The 14,993-nt window shown below is 43.5% G+C and overlaps 1 protein-coding gene across 2 annotated transcripts in view; it reads right to left on the minus strand.

Moving 5' to 3' along the window:
• Nucleotides 1-14,993, minus strand: part of LOC136621670 (uncharacterized) — a 508,529-nt gene that overhangs the window by 414,327 nt on the left and 79,209 nt on the right. For both annotated transcript variants that reach the window (XR_010791257.1, XM_066597321.1), the window contains exon 3: nt 1,623-1,670. Coding sequence is in view for 1 of the 2 variants with exons in the window: in XM_066597321.1 (XP_066453418.1) it covers nt 1,623-1,670 (48 nt within the window). In the remaining variant the exon portion in view is untranslated. The remainder of the gene's footprint in view (nt 1-1,622; nt 1,671-14,993) is intronic.

Here is a 14,993-nt window from a genome sequence, read left to right on the forward strand (position 1 = left end):
TATAACTATGCCAAATATTGTGGTGCTATCCTACATCCTTTGTACACGTTATAGGCCTCTCTATAGCAGAGAGCCATCTAGGTATTGCGGGTCTTAGTATAGTGGTACAGGATTCAGGACACAATACAGCAGATGGAGTAATCAGGTTGTACAAGCTTCATTTGAAAACACAGAAATGAACGTAAACAGTGGAATAATAATGGATATGCAATTAAAGTTATATCTTCAGGCACTATCTACTGCTAATTAGAATGAAGGAATAATACGTTTCTAACAATGTGCAATGACAGTAATACCTGATGAACAATATTAGGAACAATTGATTATTATTAATGATGCCATCCTACAGAAACATAGTTTACAGAATCTAGTGCACAACTCTTCCCTAGTGGTTATCACCCAAACAGAGTCTTTAGAGAAGGCCAGTTCCTGTGTAAATATGTTACGTTGCTTTAAAAAAAACACAGTCCATGACCCAGGTTTAAGCACTGGAACCTTGCACAATGTCAATATTCATACTATAAGCCATATCTCCTAAAGCAGGACTACTAACAAACTGTCCTTAACCCTCTACTCGGTGTGCACACCTAGTGGGATTTTTTTAGGCCGGTCCCACTTACAGTTTGCTGCATGGGAGTTATTACTACTATGGGCCCAGGCTGTTATGGGGTCAGGAGTGTAACTCTACCACTGCTCTCCATGGCCTTTGTCCCAGTACAATGGTCCCCACCAGGTTAGGAACATACGGTAGCTGCTTTCTCCCTCTTGGCTGTTGTCCTTTCCAGGCTACTCTGGCCACTTCTCCCTCTCTGATTCCCACAGGTTGCTCAGGATATCTCCCTGTTACTCATGGCAGAAGTTCCTCTCAACACTCTGAATCCTTGAGCTCTTCTGTTGCACAGCAAAAATTGTCCTTCTTATTTCAGAGCTTCATCCAATCAGCAAATGTCCTTTGAGCATGCTTTGTTCTGATGTGGCACATTTCACAGTCCATTGCCATGGCAACACTTGAATCCTTTAGGAAAGCTCCTTACATAGGTTGCCCTCAACAATGAAGTTATGGTCATTTATCTCAGCACCATGTTATCTGACTCAATGGGAAAATATCCCCAACAACATTATATATTATAAGACAATCCTGCATGCCCTTCGTTACACCAGCCCGAAGTGGGCACAGGGAGGCAAATTGTATATAGTTTTTTCCTAGAAACACTGCAAGTTATTTTAATATAGCTAGTTTTTTTAGGACTTTTTGGATGGAAATGACTCATTGGGTAACCCCATTAAGATAATACGGTAGAGAAATGGCCCACCTATGTAAATCCACAAACATAGTGATCACAATGAGCTGTGCCACATTACAAACATCCTCTATTCCATTTGTAGGCTATTTCAATGTTTAACATGGCAGCGGTATAGGCAGCAGAGGCCAGACCTGTAGCATAGTAACCCATTGTACTAGCAGCATCACATGCTGCCAATATTCCCGCGGCAAGCTTTCCAGCGTGAGATTAAAGTTTTTATATTGCCGTACCCTAAACTGCTCATGAGCCTAGCATGAGATAGAAGTCGAATACACATAGAATATGTAGAAGCTTAGAAAACAGGAACTTTCCACTTACCTTCGCCATGCATGCACTACATTGTTGTCGATTTTCATTACCGGATCCCTGTTAAAAGAAACATCTTGTTAAGATATAAAATTATTTTTTTCTGGGGAAAGGAAGGATACAAAAATATTCATTTTTCTGGCAGGGTCGGAAAAGCATCTCGCCAGAGATATAATGAGAAATGAATGTTTTATTATTTCAAAATCTGGTTCACATTTGACAGTTGGCACCTTTATTACATTTTTTTGCATTTCCTAAAATTGGTCTAGAAACGCTTCCCTGAATGCACTGGCTGTATATTCACTTCATAGCTGACCAGTATTAACAAGAGATCCGAGGTATGACCGAGTAGCCTCAATGTGAATTGCACAGCTGTGGAGAAAGTCAGCAACAGGGTTCAAAATGATGTGGCAAAATCCTGCGGGGAGTTTGGATGTCTAATATAAAAGTATATACTGCAGAATTTACTGCACATTTATGTCAAATTTGGGCCAAAAAATAACTCTTCCGGATCAGTTCGAGCAGAGGTAAGAGAAACATCCTTTATACCTTGTGAGCACCCTAAGTGGGAATATAAGTGCAGAGAGTACTCCATGCTCCCTCAACATGCAGTCTGAGTGGATGACCCATTTTGACAAGAGGCTCTGATAGCCATACTAAGCCCCCACCTCCGTCAGTGACATAGCAGTAAGGAGAGAGGACAGGCGCTCTGAGTATCGAGGAAGCACCACCAACTCATTGACGCGGCTCATGTTGATAGAGGCACCTGGATGTTGTACATATAGTGGGTTAAGATTGTGCAGCTAAGGAGCCTTAACATGACTTGTTAGAAGGAAGCTGGGAGTGCAGTCGCAGTAGCTGCCAGTACTTAGTGAAAGTACCCAAGAGTGTGGTGAGAGCACTGTATGTTTATTGAATGGAAACATTTTAGGAGACAATTGCCAAAATTTGGTCAAGATTTGGCATATATGGGAAAGGCCTGAATTACATGCGTCTTTCAGTTACCACTTCGAAAACCCATAAGGGGATGTAGTCATGGCCAATGCGTTATGCCAGTTGATGCGTTGTGCCCTATATGATGAAGAACATTTTGGAATGAGAAGTAAGTTAAACATTATATGCTAAGCATACGATCCTGCCTGTAGAGTGATGTCATGTAAATATAATTTATGCCTTAGTAGAGTTTATTTTTGGCTAAAACGAGCTGCCTTTGTCTATCACCACTGTGCCATCGTGTACCAAAAGCGAAAAAAGTTTAGTACTGTGTTAGCCAGTAGAGCAAAGTGTGATTGTTCTCAGTAAGAGAAGCCAAGTAATCTTATAGATATGATACTTTTTAATGGCTAACAAAAATACATGATGTTATAGTGAGCTTTCTAACCTACTCAGGGTTCTTCCTCAGGCATATTGGACATTATGCCTGATGAAGAGCCCTGCGTTGGTTCGGAAGCTCGCTATAACATCATGCATTTTTGTTAGCCATTAAAAAGTATCATATCTATAAGATTACTTGGTTTGTCTTACTGAGAACAATCACACATCAGATACCAATTCACCTGCTTCAGTATTGTACGTTATGTTGGTAAACCCTTCCCCACAAGGTATGATATCATACCATGTACAAACAGTCATATCATACAGTGCCTAATTATAAGTGTCATATAGTATGGTGTTCAAATAACAGTATCATACGATGGTCAATTAGCAATTCCATACAGCTGTCTAAATAAAAATGCAATACAATTCTACTACTAACATATAACATACTACGAACAGCTTCACAAATCTCAGGTACCAAAGAATCTATGGTGGCCTCGTCTCTTTTCTAAAGCCCTTTATGAGACTGCTTAGGCCACACACCCCTAAGGCCAGCACTACTTTTGAGCCTCTTTTGACGTTAAGTGATGGTAGGAGTCACATTTAACTCAACAACAAAGGGTCACATTACAGTTAGCTCAGAGATGCAGACACAGATCTGTTGTGATGTCAGAGTGCTAGCACCGGCCCGCGTGATGCATCTGCCGATGCATGCTTAGTGTCTTTTGGTGCTGGACACCAAGGAATTAACATCTCCCTCTGTCTTAACATCTCTCTCCGTCTGCTGACTGATTGGCTGGGCTGTTTGATCCCACTTGAACACACAGATTGGCATCACTACCCCAGTTGGTACAATCATGGTGTAAAATCCCAAGGTCACACTGATATGACCTCTAGAAGTATCCAAAAGCCAAAAAACTGGATTGCACACATTTCTTGAATTTGCAAAAGTTTGTAACTGCTTTTATTACAGTTATATCAGGTGTTCACAATAAATCAAAGAAATGTCTCGGCAGCCCTTTATCAGGCTCAAGTGAAAACATCAGTAATTGAAGCCCAATTCTAGAGGGGCTGGTGGCTGAGTCTATCGGATGATACTCATGGGTGTGAACGGATTTCTTGATGAAGGGCTGTATTGCCTGAAACGTTGCTGGAATATACTGTGAACATCTGATACAGCTGTAATAAAAGCATTCTAGAACTTTTCAATATTCAAGATACTACTGTCTGTTATCCCAGCTAGCCTATCAATAACTTGGTATACATATTTATATCAGCTCCTCCGTGCAGAGTATGCCAGTTACATTATTCTGTTTCCCTGTATTCCTGGGTAAGTTAAGTGGTGGTGTGAAGTTGTTACTTTAGGTCAGTGTATTGCTTTCTCTCCTGTTCAGCTTCAGGTTGTACCCTTAGCTTCTTGTGTGGCTCTCTCCTATTTTCTAACATTTGTCAAGTGTCCCCTGTATTATTACTTGATCTGTACTGTTTGGTCCATTCCTGGTGTCCGTCTCTCTCTCTCTTACTCCATATAGGGTCATTACAAGGAAGCCTAAGGTTCCTGTCACAGGGTTGCTCTTTTCAGGGTGGGTGCTTTGCTTCTTAGGCAGGTTCAACCACTTTAAGTAAAGGGATAGGTCCTAATCCTTCCTCATACTTTGCCCTAGTTTGTACCCTATTTTCCTGTCCAACCTTGTCCTTGTGGTTCTTGTGCCATCTTAACGGATATCACAGAAAGATGTAGTAGACATAGCAATTTCATGTTTTGTTGGTTTTCTAACATTTGCAGATAAATAGTGTGAGTTGACTCTATTTGAAGGATTATGATATTTCTGCAATGTTGTTAATGTGCATGTTGTATCTGGCAGTGTTTATCATAAATGTTCATGGCTCCTATGGTGAACCACAAGGCTGGGAGACTCATCATGCTCTTAATTCCATGCAGAACTTTTTCCCAATGTAAACCGTATTCACAGTAACTGGAGTGCATTTTGTTGCAGCCATTGTATCATGGGTGGACTTAGCCAAACACATTTTTATAATTTATCATTGAATATAGAGTTTTCAGGGTACCAAGTGTTAGACTTTATGGCCTTTATGGCTTTTTCACACACGTATTGCCTTTTTTAACTAATGACTTTGATGAAGCTGTTTTTTAATTAGTGACATTTCACACAGCGATTTTTCTTGACTTTTTTTAAAAGTTCTATAGACATGCATGGCAGTAAATACTCCATGCCTAAAACAATTCAGAGGGTTAAAGTTTCTTATAAATGTCTAAATGTAATGACTGTAAATGACTGAAAGCAGTTCTCATTCATAATATCAGAAATGTTTTAACAACATTGTTGGAATAACAATATTTAATAATATTCCAGCTTTTATGTTTTTTAGTGCGGGTTAAAAAATAAAAGCATTGACTGATTTAATTTTTGTGGACATCTTATCGAGGACCCCTTAAAAGTAATTGGCAAAATCTGTAATTGTCCATGGCTCCTATTTACCAGTGGACCCTGAGGAGGAGAAGCCCAGGAGAATTAAATCACAATGCTCTGTGAGCACTTGAATGAAGTATTTTTTGACATCTATATAGTGGTATTATGTGGAGAATATATATGGCAGCATTATCTTAGTAATATATAGTAGTAATATGTGAGCTAAAATTACAAAGAATGTCTAAAAAGATTACTAGTTTCTATAGAATAGCCATAATCTACGTTTTTCAAATGTGCAATCTTTTATATGGAAAGAAAATAGACATAATTGAGATTACCATCCTTTGTGTTACACTAATGTACACTTGCTGCAAAACTCAGCATACAGTTACATCTCAGGCCGAAATGCAAGTGATTAGAGTTGTGGTGTGATTAGATGAACAGTCCACGACCCTAAAAGTGGTTCCCCTCTGGACCTATAAAAAGGCTCTCAGAGGCTGCTTGTGTGTAGAGGACCTCTTTTTCCGCTTGTGTAGAGCTTATTGACCACCAGACATGCCTTCACAATCCAATCAACAAGATTTCGCCCAGTTAACAGAGTTTGAGAGGAGGCGCATTACTGGAATGCGATAAGCTGGATGGTTGCATCTACAAATTGCCCGATACCTGGCCCATTCTGACCAGACTGTTAGGAAGTGCTGGGACCAGTGGATGCCTGAGGGGACATACACAAGGTGTCCGAGTTCAGAACACCCTCAACAGGCCACCAGGAGAGAGGATTGTCTCATTGTCTGACAATCCCAAGCAACTCCAACAGTTTTGTTCTCCGCATTGCAGATACAGGTGGCACCATCCTTACAGGCCCCTGTGTCTGTCAGAACAATTTCCAGATGCTTAGCTGAAGGACATATGGTCTCACGGCGCCCATTACATGTATTGCTTTGACACCAACCGTCGCCTCTGTTTGCAGTGGTGTCGTGAATGATGAAGCCGGACTGCTATAGAGTGGATCCACGTTGTCTTCAGTGGTGAATCCAGGTTTAGTTTGGGCACCTAGAGGTGCACACCTCAATTTTTCCTATGCTGTGGAGTGGCACACTGCTCTGAAGGGTCCATCGTACACAACAGTTGGTCACCCCTATTAGTGGGACAATGACAGCTCAGCGATATGTTCAGGACATCCTGCAGCCACATGTGTTCCTCTCATGTCGGCTTCCAAAAGGCTTTTTCCAGCAGGATAATGTTCGGCCGCACACAGCAAGGGTGTCACAGGAATACCTCCACAACATTGTCACACTTCTGTGGCTGCCCGGTCACCAGATTTATCTGGAATAGAACATGTATGGGATCATCTGGGATGCTATCTTTGACAGCCTATGAGTTTGTACAATCTAGGGGCTCAGTTACAGCAACTGTGGACCAGTATGCCACAGGATACTATCTGGAGCCTGTATACCTCCATGCCAACCCATATCACATCTTGTGTCGAAGCTAGAGGTTGCCCAACAGGGATCTAGAGCCTCACTTTAAATGTTCAGTTTTCTGCAATAAATTCTACTTTTGCTCTGTTAACATATATATTTGCTCGCTTACGTATATCAATGTTGCAATCACACATATAAAGTTTCATTCGACTCCTTCTAGGTGCTTGATTTTTTTTGACAATAAGTGTATAATCAAAAAATAACCAAATTGGGGGGTTATAACATAATATACCAGCAGAGCTATTGCTGCCAGTACCAGTGAAAACCATCACAGCTGTGCCAGGCAGTATGGGTATCCACACAATGGCCACAGGACAGAAAAAGATCTGTCTTCATCCCTCTTCCAAAGAAAGGTGACTCCCAGAATTGCTCAAACTACCAAACAATAGCCCTTATTCCGCATGCAAGCAAGATCCTTCTCAAAATTATACAACGTTATATTATATAACGGCACTCCATGATGTACAGGCAGGATTCCAGTGAGGACACGGCACTCTCTACCATATTGCGAACTGCGATGGACCATGGAAAAAGCTTGAGAATACCAAAAGAATATCTACATGTGCTTCATCTGCTACATCAAGACCTCTAATTGCATCGGCTATGACAAGTTATGACAAGCCCTACAAGAGCTGGGCATATCAGCACATCTAGTCAAGCTGATAAATTCCACTTTATACCAATCAAGAAGCCACTGTGAGAACACAGTATTGGGACACAGACTGGTTTGGGATCGGCAAAGGCGTCCAACATGGCTGCATCCTCTCACTCTTCTTGTTTAACCTATATGCGGAAGTGATCATGTGGAAGATGGACCTTGACGAATTGGAAATCGGGATGAAAATAGGTGTGTTACGTCCGCTCGGTGCACTAAAGCACCAGTCCTCAGAATGGACACAAACGTAGCCATTTAAAACTCGCAAACACTCACTCAGCAGTTGCACTAACCAATTGCACCTCTCCAGGCTACGATAGAAGGACCCCTGTCTCTTACTAATAAGGAAAAGTGGGGAACCCCTGCTTAAGAGCGGGGTGCTCGTCCCGATAAGGTCGGCCCCACTGTCTTCACCTGGGACCTGGCTATCCCTGATTAGGAACCTTGAGAGATGCACTCAACGCAGGACATGACACTGTTTGCGCACAATGAACACAGAAAAGGACTGCACATAAAGCACATGTCTGGCCACCTGCACAGACCTATCACACATGTCACTGTTCACACCAACACACAAGGTTATGCTTGCAACATATAACAGGAACCCCAACCAGAGCTCACAAGCATACAGATAGTAAACCATAGCCAGTCCAAGTGTACTCACATCAGGGGAATAGAGAGTCAGCCACCATGCTGACATAGGGAGCAGTGTCAGGCATCACCCATCTGACACACACATAGGACATCAGACGTCTGGAGGCCACACCTACCCAGGAATAGGGAGAAACCTGCGGGCCGCCTGCACCTGTGTGGTCACCATACCACACACAACACAATCCATGCCCCTTAGAATGCAAGGAGGGGAGGGACAGCAGGTGCCCAGACTGTCTTCAGGGGAGGAGAGAGGAACACTACAGACAAGCATGCACACACCAGTAGTATTATTGTATCTTGATGCCACCAGAAGTCCTGGTGGAGCCAAGATTGACAGGGGGTGATGCCCCCTGTACCTGATTGTCTGCACAGTTGCTTGGCCTGTAAGTTTTTGAAGGCCACAAAGGATTTGCAGAAAGGGCCTTACCCAGTGGCAGTGAGCGGCCTGTCTGTACATTGCCAGCGGTGACCGCCTGTCATGGAGCACAGTGGGAGCGGTGAGCGGCGGTCATGGAGCAGAGAGGCGGCGGACGGTGGGAATCTGAGAGCCAGCTCCTGGGATGCAGCAGAGAGGCGGCGGCTGGCCATCTGTCCTGGCGGTGGAGGAGAAGCGGGCCTGTCGCAGCATTGCGAGGGGTGAGAGGGGGAGCGACCGCGAGGGAGCACAGAGGTGGCGGCCGGCACCGAAGGTGACAGCCGGCTGCCGGAACGCAACACTGAGGCGACAGCTGGGCCAGAGCTGCAGCATCTGCATTGATCAGCCACAGATCAAGCCTTGACCCTATCAGGAGCTAGGGGTGTGACAGGGGTGTTCCTCATGTCAAACCACTAGCTTCCGGTGGCGTCAAGATACAATAATACCTACACCAACTCTGAGTGGGATTAACAGTGATACATAAAGCACTAAAATGACCCGCAATCTCTCACAAGAGTTTGCTGGTATTTATCTGCCACAGAAGAGGGGGATTGGCTGGTGGAGAATACCACACCCAGCCAGCTAAATTAACCTCTACCTGTGAAGGTATGCACAAGGAACCTGTAGAACCACAAGTTCTAAACACACAACCATAACAAGTTGGAGGAAATATCAACAATCTCCGTTATGCAGATGACACAACTCTGCTTGCAGAAACAGAAGCAGGTCTGAAGCAGCTGATATGTAAGATTAAAACTAAAAGTGAAAAATGGGCCTCTACCTGAATTCAAAGAAGACTAAAATTTTGACAACTGCAAAGAATGGCCAAATTCAAACAACGAGGCCATAGAATGCGATCGAGACTTTATCTTCCTTGGCTCAAAAATTGACAAGACTGTAGAATCTACAGAGATAAAACATAGGATAGCATTTGGGTGAAGGGCGATGCTAAACATGGACAAAATCTAGAAAAGTAGGGATATTGGTATAGCAACTAAATGCATGATAAATTATGCAAACCACGTTTTCCCCATCGCCATGTATGTGAAAGCTGCACAGTGAAACAAGCTGATAGAAGGAGTATTGATGCATTTGCGCTGTGGTGCTGGCGAAAGCTGCTGCGTATACCCTGGATGGCGAGAGTAACAAACAGAAGTCCTGAATCGTACAAGACCCGATATATCACTGGAGGGGAAGATGACCACGCTCAGGCTCATGTATTTTGGCCATGTTATGCGAGCAGAGTCGACAGAAAAATCTAGAATGCTTGGACAGATCAGTGGCAAAAGAAGACCCAGTGCCAAAGGACACGATGGCCGATACTGTCAAAGCTGATACTGGCATGGGTATCACTCAACTGAAAGAAGCAATGCAAAACCGAAAAACATGGAGAGATCGTGCCTTTAGGGTCGCCAAGGGTCGCGAATAGAGATGAGCGAACATACTCGTTATGAGTACTTACGCATCCGAGTACCGCCATTTTCGAGTACTTCAGTACTTGCGCGCAAAGATTCGGGGGGCGCCGGGGGGTGGGGAGAGGCGTGGCGGTGCGGGGGTAGCAGCGGGGAACAGGGGGGAGCCCTCTCTCTCTCCCTCTCCCCCCCACTCCCCGCTGCAACCCCCCGTGCCGCCACGGCGGCCCCCGAATCTTTGCGCGCGAGTACTGATGTACTCGAAAATGGCGGTACTCGGGTGCGTAAGTACTCGTAACGAGTACGTTCGCTCATCTCTAGTCGCGAACGACTAAACGGTTAACAACAACAACTATATATTTTAACCAAGCCTGTTTAAAGACGTTAAAGAATTTTCAAATACTTAACTCCACAAATTGCACTTATTTCAAAATTAAGTTGAAATCAATAACTGTACCTAATCAGCTACTCAAATGTGAGCCAGCAAAGCTTTGTAGTTTTCCGAACATGAATCTTTTGAAGCCCATGTACAATTAAGTGAGTGCATGACCATGAAATACAGGAATGCATTCAGTCTACTAGAGTAGGAGTCACTTTTTTGCCACTTATTTGGGGGTTTTATATGAAAGCACCACATCCTGCAAAACATATAGTGGAAACATAGTAAGGTGGAAAAAAAACATCTCCTTCAAGTTCAACCAAGTGACGGGAAAAGAGGTGGATGATGGGAAGTGGCGTGAACAAACTATAGGACCCTATTTCCCCCATAAAACATGAGTTAATCTGCCCAAATAGGAAAAAAATTAACATATTCGTTTTGCAACTCGCAGCCAAGTGACTTATCACGAGGACCAGGACCAAAGAGGCAGCTATAGGGTCGCTGACTCTGCTCTATACACAATGCATATCCCACCATCAGGGACACAAAAGTTGGCCTTGATTTGCACAATGTATTTAGTAAACCCAGTTTTAAAACCCAAGCCTGCACATCATACAGGTAAGCAGTATCGCGCCATATTGTGATAGACTGTTATATGCTTCTTTATAAACAAAAGCATAAAATAACCTGTAAAGGAAGCCGCAGTAGTTTCTGAAATAGCTGTCCTATATTTCTTTGGTTAAAGCAAACCAAAACATACTATTTTCCAGTTCATAAATACAAAATGTGTCTTTCATTTCAGTTAATTTAAAAAGAGCTGTATTGTAACTGTTCCCTGGTGGCATTTGAAGAGCACTTGCCCAGAAACATTATTGAATCTCCGTGCTAGTTATATACACAAAATGTGGTTAGGCAGGAATGGGAAAAAATGTAAAAAAATAAATAAAAATATCATGATTCTTGACAAAAATGTAAAATAATTTTTGATACAATTTCAGATGCACTGCAGATATCCACAGGTGCAACCTATCAAGGTATTAGTGTACCTTGACGCCACCAGAAGCTAAGGGTTTGACAGGAGGAACGCCCCTCTAACACCCCTACCTCCTGATTGGCTGCATTCGTCAAGGTACTTTAAGGTCCTTTAGCAGCCTGGCAGCAGGTCTGTACCTCCAGTTTAGTAGCCGCCGGTGAGCGAATTCAGCCTCCTCCTCATTTGCACCAGGGCTAAGTGGACAGCACATGAGAGCCCACGGCTGCACATTCAAGCACGGTGGTGCCGTGGCCGCCGGCGAAGCCACACTTACAGCTGCGGGCTCCCTGCACTGCTGACAGCAGTCCGGGGTGTCCTCAGAGGTGACAATCGCACAGAGCTGAACATCCACGACAGGAGAGTTCCACCCTCGGCATCCAGCCAGTAACTACAGCCGCACATCGGTGTACAGCGGTCACTGCACTCCGGGGTCAGCTCTGAGCCCACAGCTGCACAGGGCTAAATTGCGGGTACAGGTGAGTTGCAGCAGTGTCTGGCCACTAGTGACTGCCTCCTCCCATCAGTGCACAGTGCCAAATGCACTCCGGGTTGTCCCCAGTGCTGTCAGCCGCACTGCGAACCACAGCGGGAACGGCAGACTTACAGAGGTGCGGGATCCTGCCACAGCAGACATGGGGGCACACATTTGCAGCGGTTGCCTCCGGGGAGAGTAGCCTGAATATACGCACTCCGCTCTCCAAGTAGCCTAATGAATCCACTGACTACATTGGCCTGACAGCAAAGTCCTCACAACGACAATGCTAAAGGACCTTCACGAACCTTGACAAATGCAGCCAATCAGGAACTAGGGGTGTGACAGGGGCGTTGCCCTGTCAAACCACTAGATTCCTGGTGGCGTCAAGGTACACTAATACCACCTATCAATAGGTACGGTGTTCCCAAAAGGGGCATTTGGTGCCACCATGCTCTATGGTAAGCTCCAATAGATACAAATCATGGTTTTCCATTAGACCATTCTATTAACACTAATACCCATTTTTTTTATCCAATGGACTCACAATTCCAGAGGTCCTTGAAGTATAGATCAAACATTGTTTACATTCTTGAATTAGTCCATAGTCTAAAATTGAGGGGAAAGAATGCAGGTATAAATTCAAGTAACAGAAAGGGGGCCTTATCGAAGGTGCTGCACTTTTTTCAGTAGTGTAGAATATATCCTGCATAGATGTCCTGTATCATCTTGTAACAAGTGCTTTGCTATTTATTGACAGCCTAGCTCCTGTTCCAAAGATCAGAATTGGGGAAACCTCCGATTCTAGTCAGTTAATTATTTGATCTCTGCAGTCAAGAATGACCATGGCATTATCAAATCCTCCCTTCAATCAAGTCCCCGTAATTGGTACATTCAGCCTTGGGAACCTAGAAAGCTAATGTAGCAGAGAAGCCCTTTTCCAAATTAGTTTTTTTCAGTTATTTTTGAATGTTTTTTTTCTTAAAACATGGTTGTGTGATACGATTGTGTTAAAACAAACCTAATTACTTTAAGTAATCGGTGTGGGGATGGAGCACAGAGATTAGATCTCACAGATAATGTGAGAAGAGAGGATATATAGAGGGTGTACACAATCTTTCATGCACATCCGATTCTGATTAAGACTTTGCCAGAGGTGAGGAGAGGACACTCCTAACCAATTGCAGCTCTCAGGCTATACCAGAATTGGAAAGAGAGTCTATTATACCTAACACACTGTTTGAGAGAGCGCTGGGATCCTGCTGCACAGTTGTGCTGCTTAAGGGACTTACAAGTTTGGGATACCCAGTTCGGTATCACAAATTTTATACTTAGTGATGACGTTATCGGAACCTGAACCAATCAGCACAGACAGCCAATCACAATGCTGGCTAGGAAAGTTTGTATACTACAAACTTTCCCAGCATGTTAGCAATGTGAACAGCCTGTTTCTCCTGTTCTCTTTCCTCTGCTGTCCTGTCCGTGTGAGATTGGAGGAGAGTTATGGAGAATGTAGTGTTAAAACACACACATTAACCGCTTAAAAACATGAACCCTTTATTTTACGATCACCTATACTACTTAGTATAGGTGATTGTATTGTATAGGTTTAATTTTTAACAATTTATCTAGAAACTATTTTCTTTAGCTTACAAGTTTTATTGAGTTTTGGAGAATTTTTAAACAATCCCCAATATGGGAGTAACAGTACCATAATAAAATAGGTGCATATAAGGAAAGTTTTTCACTGTTCAACATAACAATATTGAATTTGCATCCACAGCACAGGCCTGAAATTGATTTGAAAACAATAGAACACAAAAGAGTACAAAAAACAAGGGAAGGTAACACAATAAGCAACCATCCCACAGGTATGAAGTGCAGAAATCTTAAATAGCCTTACTATAAAATGGTTGGGTACAGATCATCATACACATAGTAAGCCAGAAGAGAAGGGGACCATCCACAAGAAAGAAAAGGACCAAATGAAAAAAAAAACAACCATGTCACTCCTCCATGTGTTCCGCCCAAAGAGGTCTGCCTAAAGAGATGTGCTTTTAGGGCATGCTGAAATAGGTTGTACAGAAATGCTACAAAATGGCTGCCATCCACATGGCCTATGGCAACCCATCAAGAGTGATAGGAGAACATATGTTCAGTCCAGAGGTGAAAGGAGTGGGAATGAGGCACAGGCCACAGGTGTGGTGGAACCTAACACAGAAATGTTTAGAAAAATGCAAAGTTAGGTTCCATACATACCTGTGGTCACAACCTTTTCCCTACAGACTGCACATGCATTCTCCCATCCTGGGACATTTTGCCACAGGCTGAATGGACAACAGCCATTTTACTGGATTTCTGGACAATTTCTGTATATTAGTGATTAACCACATTGTATAGGGTAGCTCATTCCAGAAGACTGGTGCAGTCTGGAAAAAATCTTGATGAGGGGAGTGGCAGATTTGTATTATGGAGGATGTAAAAAGGAAATCATAAGCAGAACAGAAAGTACAAGTAGGGTGGTAGAGAGAGATGGGGAGGTGATGTAGGAAGGTGCAGCTCTGTGGAGAGCTTTATGGATGAGAGTGAGGAGTTTAAATTACATTCTACACCATATGGACAAAGGAATTTGAACACTGCAGAAAATCAGTACATATGCAAATACTGAGTTTGCCGAACGGCATGCTGGGAAGGGCATGGTTAAAATAAAAGGCTGCTCATTTTGTAATAACTAGAGATGAGCGAGCACCAAAATGCTCGGGTGCTCGTTACTCGGGACAAAAATTTCGCGATGCTCGAGGCTTCGTTTCGAATAACGAACCCCATTTTAATTCATAGACACAGGCAGGTACAACTCCCTATTGTGAAGTCCCTGTGGACCGACAGCATGGGTGGGTGCCAGGAAGCCACCGGCAGCACATAAATATATCCCATAGCATTGCCCATCACAGCTGAGGTAATGTGAAGTTTAATGCAGGTGGGCTTCGGCCCACACTGCATGCCCCAGTCAGACTGGGGTTCTTTAGAAGTGGACACATGTAGTTACAACTCCGTGTGGACCGACAGCATGGGTGGCTCCCTGGAACCCACCGGCGGTACATAAATATATCCCATTGCAGTGCCCAGCACA

Source organism: Eleutherodactylus coqui, chromosome 3 (genome assembly GCF_035609145.1).
Source record: "Eleutherodactylus coqui strain aEleCoq1 chromosome 3, aEleCoq1.hap1, whole genome shotgun sequence".
NCBI classification, from domain to species: domain Eukaryota; kingdom Metazoa; phylum Chordata; class Amphibia; order Anura; family Eleutherodactylidae; genus Eleutherodactylus; species Eleutherodactylus coqui.